At 50.3% G+C, this 19255-nt stretch overlaps 3 protein-coding genes and 1 non-coding gene across 5 annotated transcripts; 2 read left to right on the forward strand and 2 right to left on the reverse strand.

Moving 5' to 3' along the window:
- Positions 1–1354: 1354 nt before the first annotated feature.
- On the reverse strand, positions 1355–4334 carry LOC120642480 (probable low-specificity L-threonine aldolase 1). Its single transcript, XM_039919032.1, has 9 exons — positions 3634–4334; positions 3313–3424; positions 2863–2913; positions 2675–2746; positions 2434–2566; positions 2163–2221; positions 1982–2079; positions 1698–1764; positions 1355–1623 (listed from the first exon to the last, which is right to left on the reverse strand). Exons 1-9 carry the CDS (start codon positions 4068–4070, stop codon positions 1540–1542), a joined length of 1113 nt encoding a protein of 370 aa, XP_039774966.1. The 5' UTR covers positions 4071–4334; the 3' UTR covers positions 1355–1539.
- Positions 4335–6261: 1927 nt separating this feature from the next.
- On the reverse strand, positions 6262–8547 carry LOC120642477 (probable low-specificity L-threonine aldolase 1). The gene is made up of 9 exons (XM_039919029.1): positions 8105–8547; positions 7889–8000; positions 7714–7764; positions 7524–7595; positions 7278–7410; positions 7015–7073; positions 6839–6936; positions 6525–6591; positions 6262–6446 (listed from the first exon to the last, which is right to left on the reverse strand). The coding sequence occupies exons 1-9, from the start codon at positions 8545–8547 to the stop codon at positions 6363–6365; spliced, it is 1119 nt and encodes a 372-aa protein (XP_039774963.1). The 3' UTR covers positions 6262–6362.
- A 1997-nt stretch (positions 8548–10544) lies between these two features.
- Positions 10545–10617, forward strand: TRNAR-CCG. Its single transcript has one exon. It is a non-coding gene; the product is annotated as a tRNA-Arg (tRNA).
- A 3449-nt stretch (positions 10618–14066) lies between these two features.
- Positions 14067–18562, forward strand: LOC120642560. 2 transcript variants are annotated; one of them, XM_039919140.1, is made up of 3 exons: positions 14067–14144; positions 14179–14415; positions 17945–18562. In XM_039919140.1, the coding sequence occupies exons 2-3, from the start codon at positions 14195–14197 to the stop codon at positions 18270–18272; spliced, it is 549 nt and encodes a 182-aa protein (XP_039775074.1). In that variant the 5' UTR covers positions 14067–14144; positions 14179–14194; the 3' UTR covers positions 18273–18562. The 2 variants fall into 2 exon arrangements, with proteins under 2 accessions (XP_039775074.1, XP_039775073.1); XM_039919139.1 differs by lacking the exon at positions 14067–14144 and having other exon boundaries at positions 14151–14415.
- The last annotated feature ends 693 nt before the right edge of the window (positions 18563–19255 follow it).

A 19255-nucleotide genomic window follows, 5' to 3' on the forward strand; every position in this document is an offset into this window, starting at 1 on the left:
TAACCTTGTAAAAGGGGGGATATTTAATTATTTAACATCCTTACGGATGACACTCCTTCTAAGGCCATTGTTAGAATAACTTCTACATATTTGTCACTCCTTTAAAAGCACCGTGGTCATTTTACATAGCCGATCCGCGCTAGTATCAGTAAGTCACGGTGTCTTGACACGTCAGCAAAATTGGCAAATATATAAAATATATTTTTTATAATGACCTTCAAAAGAGTGTCATCCGTAAGAATGGCCAATAGTTAAATTTTCTGTAAAAGACGGAGAAGACATATGATATTTGGTAGTGATGGGTCAATGGAAAATGTATATGTGTAGAGTGATGTGGCATGCTAATATTGATGACCAATTATGATAAGGGACGACGAGATTGATACCAAAATAAAAGTTGGAGGACTAAATTGATCTAATTGAGAGTTGGGGATGAATTTGATCCTACGATCATAATTGGGCGACGAATACGACTATTTCTGCCATGATTTTTGCTCCCTGTGGCCTGTGGCCTGTGGCCTGTGCCCCGCACGCCGCGGCCTGTTCTGCCGCCATCACTGTGCTGCTGGGGCCGCGCCTGCAGGCTGGCTGCAGCCGGGCGGCCGGGCTGATCCCCCACCGGCGCACGCAGGGGGCTTGATCGGTCGGTCGGTCGGGGGGGGGGGGGGGGGGGGGGGGGGGGGGGGGGGGCCGGCGCGGGTCACCGTCTCGCATGGGTCGCTGTACTCTGTGTCGGCGCTCGGGGACGAGACGACGACGACGACCCAGCGGAGCCAGAGCCGGTGCTCCGATCCGATCCGATCCTCTTCCTCTCCCCGCGCGGTGGTTGTGTTGCCAGCCGAGGCCCCACACGTGCGGCCCCATCGTCATCGCGGCAGCCGGCAGCTCTAGCCCCGGCGTGCCCCCGGGCGGGCTCAGCTCAGCCCGCGCGCGCGTGCCGACGGACCAGCAGGCAGCGGTGCCCTGCGCCGGGCCAGAACACCCACGCGCGGTCGCCCCTCCATGAGACCAATGATCTCCCGCCGCCGCCGCCGGCGATCTCCTCCTCCTCGCGCGCAGCGGACCGGCGGGCCGTCAGGCCCATATCTGGCCAAACGGAGCGCTACAGAGCCCGCCAATTACGGATCCTTTTCTCCGCCAGGCGTCAGGCCCATTCTCATTCCGTCAGGCTCGGGCCTAACAGTTGGGCTGCTGCTCCGGAAGCTGAACGACGAAAGCTTGGCATCGCTTGAGCGATTGATGCCGGCGGCAGAGCAAGCAGCGACGACGGCGCGGCATCTAGCGAAGATTAAGCTCATTTCTAACATTTTCACTTCTAGCGCTGATCACAGCAAACAAGCAGGTCACCATCACAAACACCAACAACAGTTCTTCACAACTTGTAACAGAATCTATCGTCAACCTTCACGTGCTTCCCTTCTTATTAAATAATTATTAAGCAGTGCTCCTGCTGGTTTAAAGAAAATATTGCTGGCCACCGAGCTTGTACATTGGGGCGGTCCAAAGGGAAGTGATCTAGTGCCCCCGAATGGAAGTGATCTAGTGCCCGTATGAACTTCTTATAGTACCGTTTGTCAGGGGCTCCAAGTTTGTACCACCCTTCAATAGCTCTTCAAAAGCTTTCTGAAAGCATGAACACGACCAAAATTTAAATGCTAATGGTGAAACTAGAAAGTGGTCTCAAGCTTTTTGCATACCTCAACACATGTCACTGCGTATCGAACGTCGGCGTCTGAAATTTGGTAATGGAGGACGAACCTGATACTGCATGATAGATACAGAGTTCAATACGGACAGTTAACATTGGATTTTGCCAATTGAACATGGAGTTTTCAGTCAGGCTACGGATACTAAGCAGTCCAGCTTATTGGTAAAAAATGAATGTAATGTAGCAAAGATAGCCAAAACATGTTAGGAATACTAGAAGACTGAGCAGGCTAAATCCAAAATTACTCTGCAATAAAAGAGAGCGGAACTTCACCTTTTTGAACTCGCTGGCATTGCAAACACATTGTGCTGTTCCAAGACTTGGCATAGATTGTCAGGTGATATTCGTGGATCGACGATATCGAAGAATACCTTGCGAAGGGTAGATATGTTACATGAAAGACCCTTACGTAGTGGAAATTAAGAGGATCAAATAAGTAGTCTAGAAGACAAACCATATTGGTCTCAACGGAAGCTGGATCGACTGTAACATGTTTAATTTTCTTCAGTCCCTCTGAGCAAATGAGCGAGATATACAAAGTTCACGATTAAAATTCAGAAACAAAAGGATCAGGTTTCAAGTTAACAATGACTTTGTTCCTTTTCAAACAAGTGCATTATAGTTCCTTAGTTTCTAGGGAGAAAGCAAGTGCTCTTTTCGGGCATTGTGGCTTGTTATTATAAAAAAATGAAAAAAAGTTAGATTCCAGAAAGAAAATACGAAACCTGCCAAAACTCTAGCCTTCCTATGGTCATCTGCAAGCTTTCCCACAGTGTCACGGACGGCAACTTGAGCAGCAGCACAGAGAACTCCAACCTGCCTCATGCCACCACCTAGGGTCTTCCTAAGAATTTTGGCCTGAAGGCACCGTTCAGATTTCCATTGTTACTTGATCTCTGCAGTTGTTTTCTTTTTGTGAAAGATACATCACTGCAGGTTAATTTTAGAAAGCACAATTGATCGGACCTTCTCAATGAAGTCTTTCGAACCAACAATAACCGACCCAACGGGGGCGCCTAACCCTTTAGATAGGCACACCTGCAGTTTAAGTTTCCGAGAGAAATAGAATCACCTTCAACATCATATCTTTATCTGTAGTCCATTCACATGTAAATTGTACAACTGGACGCATTGCTCAGCAAATTGAGACATACCGACACTGAATCAGCAGCTTTCACAAGTCTATCTACAGGGACTCCAAGTGCCTGGCACAATCAACACCGTGAATTAAGAGGCTAGAATGCATGCTTAGATTTATGGAAAAATTATTTTGAAGATATATGGTCCAAGTGAAAATGTTAGACCAATAAGAGATGCATCATAAGTGGCAGTTTTGCTAACTCTGTTGCACGTAGGGGGTGTTTGTATCCAAGTGCTAATGTCCCAAAATGCTAAAGTTTAGTACTATCCTAACCAAACGGGAGTGCTAACAGGTGGGGCTAAACTTTATTCAAGACTCAAAAAATTAGCAAAAGTATAAGTGCTAATGAGTGTTAAAATTTAGCGGTCAACTTTAGCCCATCTAAACAGACCCTTAGTATCATAAGGAGATTGTAAATTATTCTAAAAAAAAGGAGATTGTAAATTTACAGCACATGACTCACCACAGAGGCGTTAAAAATGCGAGCTCCATCAATATGAAGCTTGATGCCATGGCTCTTGGCAATTTCACCGACCTTGTCAGTGTATTCTGCAGATAAACATTTTCCACCAGAACTGCAGAAACAGTTGGAATAATACGAATTAAGAATTTAAGATAGGGAAAAGTTATGTTCATTGAAATTGTTTTTCTCTTCCTCTCTAATCCCACTAATTCAGGTGAAGAGGGAGGAAGATAAAATCTCGGGCGTGAGATGGGGGAGAAAGAAAGCACCCGTCCACCTGAAAAGGAGCAAGATCGGCAACAGGTATTTTGTGCAACTCACTTCCCGTGTGTGTTCTCCAAGCAGATGAGCCTGGTCGTCGGGTAATGCAGATCCGGGTGCCTGATGGCGGCGACGATCTTGTCGATGTCCATGGTGCCGTCGGGGTTGTTGGGCACGGTCTTGGGGTGCACGCCGCCGATGGTGGAGATGCCCCCGTTCTCGTAGACGTGGATGTGCGAGTTGTCGCCGAGGATGGCCTCGCTGCCCCTGACGTCGCAGTGCGCGAGGACGGAGATGAGGTTGCCCATGGTGCCCGAGGGCACGAAGAGCGCGGCCTCCTTGCCCATGAGCGAGGCCATCTCCGCCTGGAAGCGCCGCGCGGTCGGGTCGACGCCCACGACGTCGTCGTCGACGTCGGCCGCAGCCATGGCGGCCCGCATAGCCTCGGAGGGCTTGGTGACCGTGTCCGACCGGAGGTCCACCACCTTGCTCGCCATTTTGGCGCTGCTGCAGCCTACGAAGACTCTGCTGAAGGGAGCGGCAGAGCCGAGCGATGAGATACCGTCGCCAAAGCTCAAGAACTGGATGCTCAACTGGAGCACTGCCGCACTGGGGTGGGCGTATGGTCAGATCCTTGGAAACAACTTTGTCTTTGGGATTGGGATATGGTTTGCTTTCTCCTTAAAAATCGGCAAATCTATCGCGCTTTGAGAGACACCGGTAGTATGTTGATGGATGATGCTTTGTATTAGTTGACGATCAAAATTGGTATTAAGCCGATTAAGTTGGGCAAGAGCAGTCAGACCAGTTTGTACACAGTAGCTGGTTTGTCAGAATACAATCGGTCTGATCGGTAGGCATGAGTGGTCAGACCGGTCCATAGAGTCCGAGTGTATTTGATTTATTTCATAGAGTTTTATCTGTAAAAAGAATCACTCTGTTTGGCTGGTTGTGGCTGGTGGCTGATGCTGATTTGTTGTGAGAGAAAAATATTGCTGGTTGACTGGTAACTGATGCCTGGTTTGATGTGAGAGGAAAATATTGTTGGCTGATTGAAGCGAACAGAGTGATTCTTGTGGGGCAAGACCTCTCCACCCTATAAATATAAAGAACCACGGCGAATTGACGGTATCCAATCGATCAAATATACAACTTTTATTTTTTATTATTTTTTTCTCTAACTTTTCTAATCTAATATTTGATGTTCATCCTCGTCTCTACGTCAATCGAGGGGGCCCTGGCTGGCTTGCCGAGCCTAGAGCAATCCCGTGTGCGCTTGCCCCGATGTGTTCTTCCCGAGCAGCGTTCGTTGGTCCACTGCCGGTCTACCCGGCGACAACCGATCTGACCGGTATTCCTAACCAGTCTGAAAATCGGCGCTGAGTCGTGCCGCCGCTCGCTACGCGTTGGAGCACGTTCGTGTGTTGGCAATAAATTTGCGCCAACAGTATTCAAAGGGGGAAAATGATGGATGGTGATGCATTGATGCGCTGTGCACTTGCTGCTGCTTGAGGCCTTTTTCTGTCTCTGATGCTCCGCTCCAACAGAAATACAGAATTGGGCAGTGGGCACCAACACGGAGCTCAAGTCCCACACGGCAGAGACCAAACAGATCGAAAGCAACAAGGCAACGGCGCGCCACCGTTCAAGGTGCGCCCAGGCCGCCTACCCGCCCCCGGAACGAAGGCCATGTTCGCTTCTTTTTTTCCGGTTTATTTTAGTTTGTTTTGACTTATTTTTTCTTACATGATACTATTAAATCAGCCGAAATCAGCCAGCTTTTAAATCAGCCGAACAGCCCCGAATAAGCGGCCAGATCCAAACAGGCGAGCGGCGACACGGACGAGCCGACACGCCCTCGTCCTCCATGCGCGCGCTCGCCGTGGCGGCGAGGGAGCTAGGGTACAGAGGAAACTCCATCCGACCATCCGGCCAGAGGCGCAGCCAACGCAGAACTGCGGCGGCGTCGTGGCCCGTGTCGTGCGTTTGGCTAGGAGTCCATCAAAACGGACAAGACGGCAGAGAATACTGGCAGTGCTCCTGCCTTGTTTGGATAAACAAATTTCCTCCCAGTACGTATGGATTGGAGGGGGGGAATGAACTAAATTTTCATCTCAATCCCTCCCGACAAGTATGGATTGGAGAGGATTAGTATGTATCCCAAACAAAGACCTCAGGGGACTGGGGAGTGCGCCAACCGCCAACAAATTTTAATGGTAGGAACTAGGAAGAGGTGCCATTGTGCCAAGGGTCAAGGTAGCATTTGTGTGATCCGTACCATTCATGCATGAAGCTGTTCTTTGAAGAATTGGCCAACTGGGCCAGGTCAGGTCATCAGTCCCTGTACTGTGTCTGTGTGTATGATAATAGTAAGGAGGGAGCAAGTTTATATTAGAGATCGGCCCATTAAGCCCATCTCTAGCAGTATATAATTCTGCACATGTAAGTTCATCCTGGTAATGTATTCCTTGGGTCCCATATTAATTCTGCACATGTAATTCTTTGCTTTACCTTTACTTTTGTGCTGTATTTTCTCTTTGCATAAGACATTCTGTTCTAATCTTTTTTTTTGTGGGTTGTGTGTGTGGATGTATAGACTTATTTTAGTTTAACTTCACCGCATCCATCTTACCAGGAAACGGAAGAAGATCGAACAATTATGGGAAGGTAAACTACAACACTGGCACATCCGAGCAAAGAGTGAACAGCAACGATTATTCAGGAAATGTGTGACCGAGTGACTGCAATAGCAAGCGTTGATCACAAACAAGCAGGACACATGAAGCGATCTAGTGCCCGTATGAGTTCTTCGTAGTTCCATTTGTCAAATGCTCAAACTTAGCGCCGCCCTTCAGTAGATCATCAACAGCTTTCTGAAAACGAAAAAACCGTACTGTCACAGAAACTAAACGTAACAGTGAAGAATGAAAGTGGTCCAAGCCTTTGCATACCTCCACACATGTCAATGCATACTGAACGTCACTATCTGAAATTTGGTAATGGAGGACGAACCTTACACTGCAATGCGGAGTTCAATATAAACAGTTAATTCAAATTTGTGCAAAATGTTAGATGCTATCTCAAGTGTTCAGAGAAAAGGTTTATTTTGCTAATTGAATGCAGAGTTTCAGTATTGTACTTTCAGTCTGGCATGTTAATAAAATTAAAGGTAGCAAAGATGTCTTAAACAATGTTAGGACTGATAAAGGATCGACTAGGATACTTAAATCCAAAGTTAGTCAGTAAGAGAATGGATTTTTTTCACCTTTTTGAACTCGCTGGCATTGCAAGAACATTGCGTTGTTCCAAGACTTGGCATAGTCTGTGAGGTGATATGCGTGGATCCATGATATCAAAGAATACCTTTCCAAGCATAGATAGTTACATATAAGATCCTTACATAGTGGGAAATAGGATGATCAAATATATCAGTAGACTAACCATATTGGTTTCAACCGAAGCGGAATCCACTGAAAACTGTTTAATTTTCTTCAGTCCCTCTACGGAGATGAACAACAGATACAAAGTTTAGGGTCAAAATTGGAAAGCAAAATTAACGTTTCAAGTTGACAAGGACTTGATTTCTTTTCAAAATAAGCTCATCATTTTTTTTATTTTTGGGGAGAAAGCAAGTGCTTCTCTGGAATTTCGAGTCAATTGTCAAAATCAAGTGAAGTTTGATTCCAGAAAGAAAAATATGAAACCTGCCAAAACTTTCGCCCTTCTGTGGTCATCCGCAAGCTTTCCCCTGTTGTCACGAACGGCAACATAAGCAGCAGCACAAAGAACACCAATCTGCCTCATTCCACCCCCTAGGGTCTTCCTAAGAATTTTGGCCTGGAGGTATTGTTCAGATTTCCAATATTACTTGAGGTGGGCAGTTCTCTTTTTTTTTCTCCAAAAAGAAATGCATCTCGGCAGTTTAAACTTAGAAGCACAACTGATCAGACCTTGTCAATGAAGGCCTTGGAACCAACAATAACTGATCCAACGGGGGCGCCTAAACCTTTTGATAGGCATACCTGCAGTTAAGTTTCAGAGAGAAATATAAACAGCATCATATGTTTATCATTAGTCCATTCGCACCTAGTAAGCTTTATAATTGAGCACAGTAGTACCCAGTAGTAAGTTTCCACATACCGAAACTGAATCAGCAGCTTTCACGAGTCTATCTACAGGAACTCCAAGTGCCTGGCACAATGAACACAATGATTAATAGGCAAGGATGGCATGCAGACATACTAACGCTTGGTTTTGCACAGCTCTGTAAGAGATGATATAAGAAATTCAGAACCGGACTGCCCATACTATTTACCACGGAGGCGTTAAAAATGCGGGCTCCATCAATGTGAAGCTTGAGGCCATGGCTCTTGGCAATTTCCCCAACCTTGTCAGTGTATTCTACAGACAAGCATTTCCCACCGCAACTGCAGAAACAAGCAGAAACATACCGATCATTAGATTAAAAAAAAGCATGAATTTTGAGCAGCAAAGATCACAGCAACAGGTATCAGTTCGTGCGGCAGCTCACTTTGCATGCGTGTTCTCCAAGCAGATGAGCCTGGTGGTCGGGTACAGCAGCGCCCCGGCGCGGTCCCTGATGGCCTCGACGATCCTATCGATGTCCATGGTGCCGTCGGGGTTGTTGGGCACGGTCTTGGGGTGGACGCCGCCGATGGTGGAGATGCCGCCGTTCTCGTAGACGTGGATGTGCGAGGCGTCGCCGAGGATGACCTCGCTGCCCCGGACGTCGCAGTGCGCGAGGACGGAGACGAGGTTGGCCATGGTGCCCGAGGGCACGAAGAGCGCGGCCTCCTTGCCCATGAGCGCGGCCATCTCGGCCTCGAAGCGGCGCGCGGTGGGGTCGGCGCCCAGGACGTCGTCGTCGACGTCGGCCGAGGCCATGGCGGAGCGCATGGCGTCGGAGGGCTTGGTGACCGTGTCCGACCGCAGGTCCACGGCCTTGGCCACCATCCTGCTGCTCTGCGTACAGGGGGAGCGGCAGAGGCTTCAGAGGATGCTCATGAGTCGGATCCTCAGCTAGTGCGGTACGGTGCTTCGCTCCGTCACATGATCGTTGGCATGGTACAAATCTTTGTCGCTTTTTAGGAGCAGCAGCCGTGCGGTGCGGGGGTCCGAATGTATCCCCGATAGGGTGGATGATGAGCAGCTGGTCACAGCTGCTCCTGTGTGCTCCGACACAACAGGACGCCGAGCCGGGAACTCAACTCCTCCACGGCAGAGGTGGAGAGGAGCGAAAGAGACGCGACAGTAAAGAAAGACGGGGGGAAGGGAAGGGGGTTGCAGGGTGGCGCACCGGGATCACGAGAGGGGCGTGCCGCGCCCCGGGATCCGGCGGCGGCGAGACGGATCGGATGAGCACCCCGACGACCTGCCGGCACGGGCGGGGACGGCGGAGCCGGAGCGCGCGCGTCGGAGGACCGACCGGGCCAGCACGAGTGGGGAGCGCGGTGGTGGGCTGGTCTGGTGCGGGCGCCGAGCGGCTGTCCTTTATAGAGGACGAGCGGCGCCCTGGAAGAGAACCCAGGCGCCCGTCCGCCCTGGCCGCCTTGTAACCGGCCAGCGCACCCGTTTCCTGACCCCCCGTGGTCGCGGCGCGCCACGTCGGCGCCGGGCCCCCGGAGGAGAGTTGTTGGCGTTTGGCCGCTCTCGCTCCCGCTCAACACGTCTCGAGCGGGTGGCAGCATCGCATCAGTGAACCGTCCAGTCGCGGCGAGTTGTTACCTTTGCTTCACTGGAGCTGGAGCTGCAGTAGTCCATCTCTTGGCTAAGCTCTGCTGGCGGACCGCGTGCGGAGCACAACGTCTGCCTGAATTTCTGCCCCGGCGGCTGGTAGGCGGTCACGTCGCCGTCGGTTTGGATACGCCGCGACGATGAGCGAGGAATCTCCGGCGACCGGACCGGACCGTGCTAGACTCCAACACGGAACCCTCGACCGTGCACGGGACAATTCGGTTCGCATCAGAGATTCAAAAATGTCGCGGAGCGTCCTTCCGATTCAAGGGATCTTGTGCATCGCGTCGCCGTGCTGGTGCTGCCGTGCTGGGGAAGTGCCCTCGTTTCGGTCTGCTTCGATGCGTTCTGTTCTGGCTTTCAGTTCAGACGACGTGTTCGTATCGGCGTTGCCATCTTTTTTAAAAAAAAAATCCTGCGTTCTCAGTGTGTCTGCTTCATCGGAAGTTTCCAAGATCCTGCGGAGTGATATCGATCATCACTGAAGGTTATGGTTCAGAGTAACCATCCCCATCCCCGATGTTAATTTGGTTTCTGCTGGCTGCTGCATGAGGGCAAGGCAACTTGGTTTTGACGGCCTCATCGCTCACTCATTAGCATGCCAAGTCCAAATCCACCAAACCATTTTGTTTGGAAGCGTGGAGAAGATACTCTATGCTAATCGTTCACAGTGTTGCGCGGGAACAAGGCGAAGCACGAACCTGGCCCACGGAGCGTGCTGGCGGGATAGCCGGATAGGGGTGGACCTTGGAGTTGCCCAGCCGCCTCTGCCTGTCCTACCCTGCCCTGCCCGGCGAGGATAGGCCACGGCCCACGGCGGTCTGCATGCGCTTTTTGACTCGGCAGGTAGTATCGGTCCCGGGTGCGGCCGTACGCAGGCAGATGGAGCATGCGTCTCCGGGTTGGCAGTTGCCACGGAACACCAGCGAACGGTGCCGCCGGATGAGCTCGCTGGGTCACTGCATGCGTGGTCTTTGGATCGGATCGGATCGTCGAATCATCAAATCAACCAATTGCTGGCGTGTTCGCTTCAAGGCGGTACGCATGTGGCGATGCAACCAGCTGGGGGTGTTGCAGTTGCAATCCTCGTGTCGTGTAATACTCGGACCAGGTTCCCATCCGTATACGTGGATTAGCACTGTGCATGTAGTGCATCTACTTAGGTACAATATATTTAATCTATAAATAGTTTGTGCGTTCGCACTTGAGAACATTGTGGTCGCGTGGCCTAATGGATAAGGCGCTCGCCTCCGGAGCGGGAGATTGTGGGTTCGAGTCCCACCGTGATCGTGTTTTGCCCGTCCTTTTTTTTTCTCGCGTTTGTTCTGCTTCGAGGTCATGCACGATCACGGGCCGCTACGCGCCAAGGATCGCGCGACGGATCCAAACTCTTCACCTGCAAGGCTGCTTTGCTTCAACGGAAACACGGAAGCAGCCCCCGATACGCGCCTATTTGCAAGCAACCGATGAGTTCTCTCCCCGATCTGGAACCAGATCCGCTGCAGTTGAGTGCCCTGCAGTGGTGTCCCTGACACGTGGGCCCCACACATGCAGGCCCACCTGTCAGTGGCCCAACTGCAGACTGCCGAACTGCAGCGGATCCCTTTCCCCCGATCTACTCCTGCTTCTTTCTTGCTGCAGAGTTGTAGGCTGACTCGCCGGGAACCTAGCGCCGCCCCCGATGCACGCCCGCCTCGCCACGTCTCCCCCGCCATAGCGATCCCGCGCGCGACACGCTCCTTCACCATGGCCGTCGTCGTCCGGGCGGCATCCCACGGCGCGGGCGTCGTCGTCGGCGCCGCGGCCGCGGCCACCCCTGCTTCAACGGCGCCACTCGTCCTCCCCGCCTGCGCCGTCTGCTGCGTCGCCGCATCCGCGGGGGGCGTGCCCAGCCTGCTGGCGTACTACGTCACGCTCGGCGTCTCCCTGGCCTGCTTCGCCGGCGCGGTGTGGCCGGATCGCGTCGGCGCCGTCCTGGGCCCGCTGGGCGCCCTCGCGCGGCGGGGCGCGCTGCGCGCGCGCGCCGACCTGGCGGCCGACCTGCGGCGCCTGCGGGCGCACCCCGCGACCGCGCCCGCCTGCGTGGCGGTCGCCGGCTGTGCGGGCGGCGCGCGGAGGTGGGCGGAGGCCAGGTGGGGCGAGCACAGGGACGCCGCGGGCGCGGCGTGGTTTGCGCTCCGCCTGACCGGGCGCGTCGTCCGTCTCGCCGCGACCGCACTGCTCGACGCGGCGTGCGAGGAGGCTAGGGCCCAGGCGCCGTCGGTGCTGGGATACCTGAGAGGCGCGATCCACGCGATCAGGTCGCCGGCGTCGTGCAAGAAGGGCGACGAGGAGGAGGGGGCGGCCGTCGGCTTCGTGCTCAGGGACATCGTATGCCTCGTCGGGATCGGGTTCTACATCCTGTTCACCGCACAGGTGATCTTACGCTTCCGCACCATGAGCGGAACGCAATACGCTTCCGCACCATGAGCGGAACGCAATTCTACGCCGCGTGCTTAGCGGCAGCGTGCGGCTTGGCGATGCTGGCAGCGGATTGGATTTACCTGCCGGATGACGACGACGACGACGGCGAAGCTGGCACCACCGGTGATGGCGCCGGCGGCGCGGACGGCAGCACAACCCAGCAGCGGGAGGGCGACGCTGCCGGCGAGGCAAGGCTCGACGTGCAAGAGTCTTGGCTGTTCCTGCGGGTCCTGACCATCGTCGCGTTCTGCTTCGACGCCTTGCTCCTCCACGTCACGCTTGGCCCGCGGCCTATAGAACTCGCGTTCCTGGCCCTCTGGAACTTCGAGGTGCTCAGTGTTGGCAGGCAAGCCGGGCTGACGCCGGACGACGGCGAGGGAGCCGAGGGACCGGCGGCGGAAGGCGTGGACGGTGCCGTCGGCAGGTGGAGGTGCGGCGCGATGGCGGTGCTCGCGGCGTCCGGCGTCAAAATTTTCGTCATCTACCTCGTGCTCGGCTTCTACCTGGCCGCGCTCAGCTTCCTGTGGCTCTGCGTCATGGCGGACCTCCTGTTGCTTGAAGAGGACAGCTTTCTGGTTCTGGAGATGGATGAATCGGGAGACGACGAAGATAGGGAGGAGGAGCTTGCTGGCATCGGCGAGGACATCACCGTAGGTGCGGACGAAGGGGCTGATGAGAACAGGGCACAGCATTCCAGCACGAGCTCATCAGAGGATGAAGAGGAAGCCAATGCGAGCTCATCGGAGGATGAAGAAGAAGGTTGTGCTGTGAAGGAGCATTGCGATACTAGTAGTTCAGAAGAGCGGGAGCATCTCGAGGAGCAGCGACGGGAAGAACCGGACGGCAGCAGCCGTGTCAGCACGGACGAGGACGACAGCTGGGACTTGGTGGAGATCGACCCGGAGATGCCTGCCAAAGATAACTGTGGCGCCAACCGGAAGCCGTCCAGGCTTCTTTTTCCCATGGAAGTCGGCAGCATGATAATCCAATTGATGCGGCTGATTTATCGTGATATTATACCTGAACGTATTTGAGATTTCCTAGGTCTTCGTTAATTACGTCAAACTTTCCTCAAACTAGGGAGTTCTTTTTAGCTAGAATTAGAATTGGAAAAAAGAAGGCATTTTCTTGCGGTGCGGATGTACATACCTCTGCCTTTTTACTTGGTTCTGTTAAGTCGACAGAAGTAGTACTGGCACTTTTACCATTGCATTTTTCAATCACATTTTTCCATTACATTTTTCAATCACATTTTACAATTACATGCCAACGAAACAATAGTAATACAACAGCAATTGTTTTGAGGATCAAGTAATTGTATGTTTATCAGCGGCATAGTTTTCTTCGGCAGCTGCAGCCTTGTAACGTTTGAGTAAGGAAGAGTGGAAGGCACAATGCAGCTAAAGTTAAAAAAAGTCTGATTAAATAACAAAGCTAAAGCGAGCTATAATAGGATATTTTCCAAATATCACAAGCTCAAAATACCCACTGAATAAAATGTTTCTCAAGTTCCATCCAATCTCTTCAATGCTACCAAAAAAAAAAGAAACCGACCTTGTTTAGTTTTCTGTCAAAAACTCTTCAATGCTACCAAAAAAAAGAAACGGACCTTGTTTAGTTTTCTGTCAAAAACTTTGCACATCAATCACATCAATATTTGAACACAAGCATGACGCATTAAATGTAGACAAAAAAATCGGTTTTCACATATTGACTATAAATTGCGAGACGAATCTTTTAAACCTAATTAGTCCGTGATTAGATAATAAATTGCTACAGTAAATATACACTAATGATACATTAATTAGTTTTAATAAATTCATCTCATATTTTACAGACAAGTTTTGTAATTAATTTTGTGATTAGTCTATGTTTAATATTTCAAAGATGAAAATATTCTATTTTAAACATTTTACCCAGGAGAACGAAATAAGTACCTAGTACCACTCTCGTGCTCTCCCTAATTTATATCGACGGCAAGTCTTTTGAGGTAGAGCTACACAAATTGATAAAAAAATCAGAAGAGCTCAGCTTTACTGAAACACACTTCCAAACACCTGTATTTACTTTCTATACTTGCCGTTGTCGTCTCCTTCAGCTGCGAGCTGTGAGTGAAAAATATATGAAAAGTTGAAGGGGAGATAAGAAAATCTCACACCCGGGGCATGACGAGTAACGAGACAGGTATGGGCCCGGCGCATCTTGTTGTGGGCTGGTGCACGCTCCTTCAGAGTTCAGAGAGAGAGAGAGAGAGAGAGAGAGAGAGAGAGTCCGCAGTTCAAACTCGGCTCCATAAAGTCTGTCGCCTGTAGGATAAGCAGCAAAGCGAGCAACCAGTAGCACAACAGCAGAGGGAGAGAGAGAGAGAGAGAGAGAGAGAGAGAGAGAGAGAGAGAGAGAGGAAATGGGTTCTCCGGCGCCGCGCCGTCCTCTAGCTCTCGCCTGGTTCATCCTCATCTGTTCATCCTTCTGGGCAGCAAATGGGATGCACGGTAGGGTCCCTGTGGCGGCGGCGGAGGAGGGGGAGAGCAGGAGGATGCGGCTGCACACCGACGGCAGCCGCGGCGACGCGCACGCGTGGCCGGGGTACCTCTACACCCGAGCAGTTGGGAGATGCACACCCCAGTAAGCAGCTCAGCATACTACTCTCAACCCCATTCTTGAATAAAATGTAGCGCCTTTCTCACGCGTATGTCAAGAGGGTTCTATTTTTAGTAGGTTATTTCAACAACTTTCGATGGTCATTATGTCAGTGTTTACTGTTCAGTTAGACATTGAATCTGGTCTTAAGATGGAAATAGACAAGGGATATAAATCTTTCCAGTACTGGTCAAGAAAGTGGATGGTTTCAGGTTAGATACACATATACGATGTAGGAACTGACGGCTCTGTAGCTTACCCAACTGAAAGTTTGGGAGTGAGAAGGAATGAAAAATGGTAGCCATTTTTGTTGGGTGATCTAAAATAGTTGTCGTTTCAGCCTAAAAATTTCAGTCAAAGGTGCATAAGATTGTTTTGCACTCCTTTGCGAGCCCACTACCTCAAATGTCCATTTCTGAAATCCCTTGTCGTACACTCAAGCCCAACCTACATTCTTGAGCGTACAATTCCATAGAATCAGCCTGATAAGCTGTACAGCACTTGCCCCATGGAGTACGTTTTGACATTTGAACATGAAGGGTGTTGTCTGGTCAGATAGAGAGCATCTGATCCAATCGAAAAAAAATGTTGTTGTAATAATGTATTTCCTGTGGCAATCATGTCACTCCATATAGGAGTATCTGAAAGTGGTGCCTTTTGCTTCCTCTAAGTTGGCCATTGTGCATGTACAGCCATCATAAACAGCTCCTAGCTTAGTCTCGTGGCATCAGGACCATTCACATTGGTTTCATTAATTACACGAATCTACTCCCTCCTTCCCTGTTTATAAGGCATACACGTATATCAAGATTCAAACATTGTCATCTTTGACCAATAATTTGACTATTAAATTTTTATTTTTATAATGCAAATTTCATATGATTGGATTCATAATCAAATATATTTTACAATGATTATAAGTTTATAATCAAAAGTGATATAATATATGATAAATAAATGGTCAAAGTGTTGTTTAGAAGACCGTGTCATGTTCCACCATGCCTTATAAACGGGGAAGGAGGGAGTATGAACGTTTCGTTAATCTCAAGCTTTGGTTGTTGAAGTTGTCCCGTTGTGGGGCATCTTCTCATGAAGAGAAGTGTTGTGACATTGTTGGGCGTTCTCTGCAATAGATGCACTAAGCTACTATCATAGCCTCTGCATGATTCAATTTTGTGGATCACAATTAGTACCTTCCAATTGTAGTTATTTTCAGTGACAAGTCAGCACAGTGGCTAAAACTACCTGCAGGTGCAGCTTCGTAAAAAAAAATCAATTTCTTGAGAATTTTGAAGATATGAGGGACCGAAACTGGCGACCAGAGGGGGGTGAATGGGAGCCGATCAAAATTTCTTCCGAAATCTGAACCGTCGGCCTATGTCCCAAAATCACCGCAAGCCCTCGAATCTAGGTCAGCGAGAATAGCTATGGACAAGCTATCTCGAAGCAGAAGACCCAGGTCGCAGCGCGGAAGCAAAGCGAGTCGAAACGCAGAACTGGACTGCAGAGACCGGCCAGACCCGTTGCACAGACCGGTCGGGTTGGGAATTCAAATTCCAGACCGGTCCGACCGGTTACTCAGACCGGTCAGACCGGTCGCTCCCAGACAGCCCGCCAACAAGGCTCCAAATGTCAAATCTCGAGCAAACGAAGTCCAAATCCAACGAAACTTGGAGGAAAGTTTCGCATCTACCCCATGAACTTATCCCCAAAAGATCTTTACCAAAAGATTAATAGATCGTGAGAAATTAAGGAAAGATCAAAGAAAATTGGGATTTTCTCAAGAACCCAAAAATCTCAATCCGTGAGAACTCGCGATTCCTGCGGGTTTGGCACTAGGCTAGATAGATTAGAATTGTCACAACGAGTCCATCAAACCACGAATCGAAGAACTTGACTCCTCCAAACACAAAACATCTCAAAGGAGGAAAAATCAAGTCCAAAACACAAAGGGAAGGGGAAGACGAAAAGCTCAGCACACACGGGTGAATCTCAACACAATTTCATTCATAATTCACGAAGGAATTCACCTATACAAAGGTTAGAGCCGACCACACCATCATCCACCCTCTAAATCGAAGAGATTAGCTATAATGGGCAGGGAGAAGGAAAAACAAAGAGAAAACAAAAGGCTCAAGAGACTCAACCAGCCACGGGCTGGTGGGGGTTTTTATACCCAACTGCTGCGGCCAGACCGGTCAGACCGGTCCAGGAGACCGGTCAGACCGGTCGAGTCTGCAGCAGCCCGCTGTACACCCTCGATCGACGGCGGAGCTTCTTTCTTCGACTCGAAGTCTTTGCTGCGACGCCGCCACGTCGACGAAGTACCGGTCCGTGGTTTTGGAGGGTCCGCAAACCCGGGTAGGTGGCCGGTTTTGAGAAAACCGCCAAAACCTCACGCGCGAGAAGATTCCCGCCTCCACGCCGTGGCCCTAGACGCCGTTCCCGCCTCGGCCTTCTGACGGCCCTAGACGCCACCCGATGCCCGTCACCTCCTCGCCCGCAGCGAGGCCCTAGACGCCGTCGACGCCCGTCGCCTCCGTCAGTCCCGAGACCGACGCCCGTGCCTCCACGACTTGGCGTCTTCAACCGTCATCCGCCTCCTTGGTTTTGTGGCGCAAACCAAGAAACCCGCCTCCCGTCGCCGCTTGCGCCCTCGATCCAGGAGTGGACGCCACAGCTACCGCCCGGTCCGAGCTCCGGTCTCGGCTGCCCTTCACCGCCATCCACCGCACGGTCCATCGGCCACAGCACCTCCACGGCAGCTCCCCGCCGACACTCGACGCCCGTGTACCTGCAATTCAAAGATCAAGCACACGATCACACCGCACGGTTGACAATTCACTCATCACAGGCAGAATAGAGTACTCTCGTTCCTCAAATTAATCATAGCTATGAACTTATGCCCTTATCTGTACCAGCAACCTTCTAATTGCTAAGCAATAGGAGTCCTATAGTGTCCAAAACTTGGCTTGGAGCTTTTACAATCAAACAAGATTTGGGAGCATATTCCTTTTCTTTTATCATAGTGCCATAGTGCGCTTGCATTTTATGAAGGAAACAGTTTAAAGGAGAGGGATAAAATCTGTAGTACATTATCAGCATTTTGTTGACATCGCATTTTAAGGATGAAAGCAGCTTGATTGAGGTTTCTAGCCATCTTTTGTCCAACTAGTCATTAAACAGAAACAAAGGCTGTGTTTAGATGAGGGGAAAAGGGGGAGAAAAAGTCACATCAGTCACTGTAGCACACTGTAACACTTTTCGTTTGTTTGTTGTAAATATTGTCCTACCATGACCTAACTAGGCTCAAAAGATTCGTCTCGCAACGTACATCAAAACTATACAATTAGTTTTTTTTATTTAACTACATTTAGTACTCCATGCATGGGTTATTTGCTATATTTAATATTTCGATGTGATAGGAGATGTGATGGATGTGATGGAAAGTTTGGAAATTTTGTGGGAACTAAACACACCCAAAGAAATCTCACATCGTGCAAGTACTCTGCAGATTCTGGAGCAGTGGAGCTGAGCCATGGCCCAACATCGCGCCTCAGGAAGCAGCTGTGTGGAAGGTCTTTGGCTCCAGGTCGGTTGAGAGGTACGGGCCACGCCTCACCCTGCTGGAAGCAACCATGAGAACAGACGACATCGGCGGCAGTCCCTTTGTTAAGCTGGTGAAGCAAGGAAGCGCTGCTCTCCTTAATGCCTACACGAGGAGGGGTTTCCCTTTCGATTCCTGGGAGGTGAAGGCCTTGCTGTTAGAGGCGCTAGTGTTTGAGGAGGCTGCTGCGGTTCAGGCAGAGCGATTCGAGCTGGCGAACCAGTCTTGCGTTTGATGGATGAAATGATGATGATGCTGGAGCTTCTGTGTCCCTGCTTGGAAGAATGGAAGCTGTATCAGAACTCAGAAGGGCGATAGTGTATTGTGTTTGTAGTAGGTCACCACTTCTGTGACTGGGTGTTGAGGTCTCTAAAAATATTAAAATCTGCAGTCCATGGTTATGTGCACTGATGGTTTTTACGTGCACTGATGTACGTATGCATTGTACTTGTGGTTTTGCAGCGTCAATGGAACTATGTAAGTTCTATATAGTCTCACCGATGCGTTATAGTGTTCCTGAAGCAACCTGGTACTTCTTCAGCTCGTCATGGAACCAAAAAATCTGATTACGAACAAGGAGATAAACTGATAAATAAAGTGCAGTGTGTTTAGAGCATCTCCAAGAGCTCTTGTATCTATAAATAGCTAAAATTCTGATATAGCTATTACATAAAACGAAATATAGCTCCTCCAAAATCCAAAAAGGAATGGTTAGTGCTCAGCACTAGGCAAAGATGCCCAACAGCACCCCCTGGGAAAACGATGTAGATAGAGTATCTGTTGGATGAGAATTTTTATTTTTTTTAAAAAAAACTCACCCAAGATACAAGAGTTTTTGGAAATGCTCTTATAACCGTGCAGTAAACACCTAAGAGGAGGTGCTGTAAACATCTGATTGATCCTCCAAAATTTTCGCGATTCTGTTTTTCAGGTTGACCGTAACTTTTCTTTCTACCGGTCAATTTTTTTCCACCAAAACACATGGTGGGCCCCCACTGTCTCCTCTCCCCACATGCATTTGCCCACTCCAGTGATTCCCCCTCCTCCTCACCTGCTCTCTTCCTCCCTCTATCTCCTTTTCCCCATCGTCGGCGCCGCTCGTCCTTCCCCATCGCCGGATCCAGCGCGGTGCGGCGGCTCCCCTTCCTCTCCTCCGCGCCGCTCGCCCGGAGGCGGCGCAAACCCCGCCGCGGCCCTTGCTCCCTCCATCGGCGCGCT

The sequence above is a fragment of the Panicum virgatum genome, chromosome 7K, assembly GCF_016808335.1.
Source record: "Panicum virgatum strain AP13 chromosome 7K, P.virgatum_v5, whole genome shotgun sequence".
NCBI lineage: Eukaryota > Viridiplantae > Streptophyta > Magnoliopsida > Poales > Poaceae > Panicum > Panicum virgatum.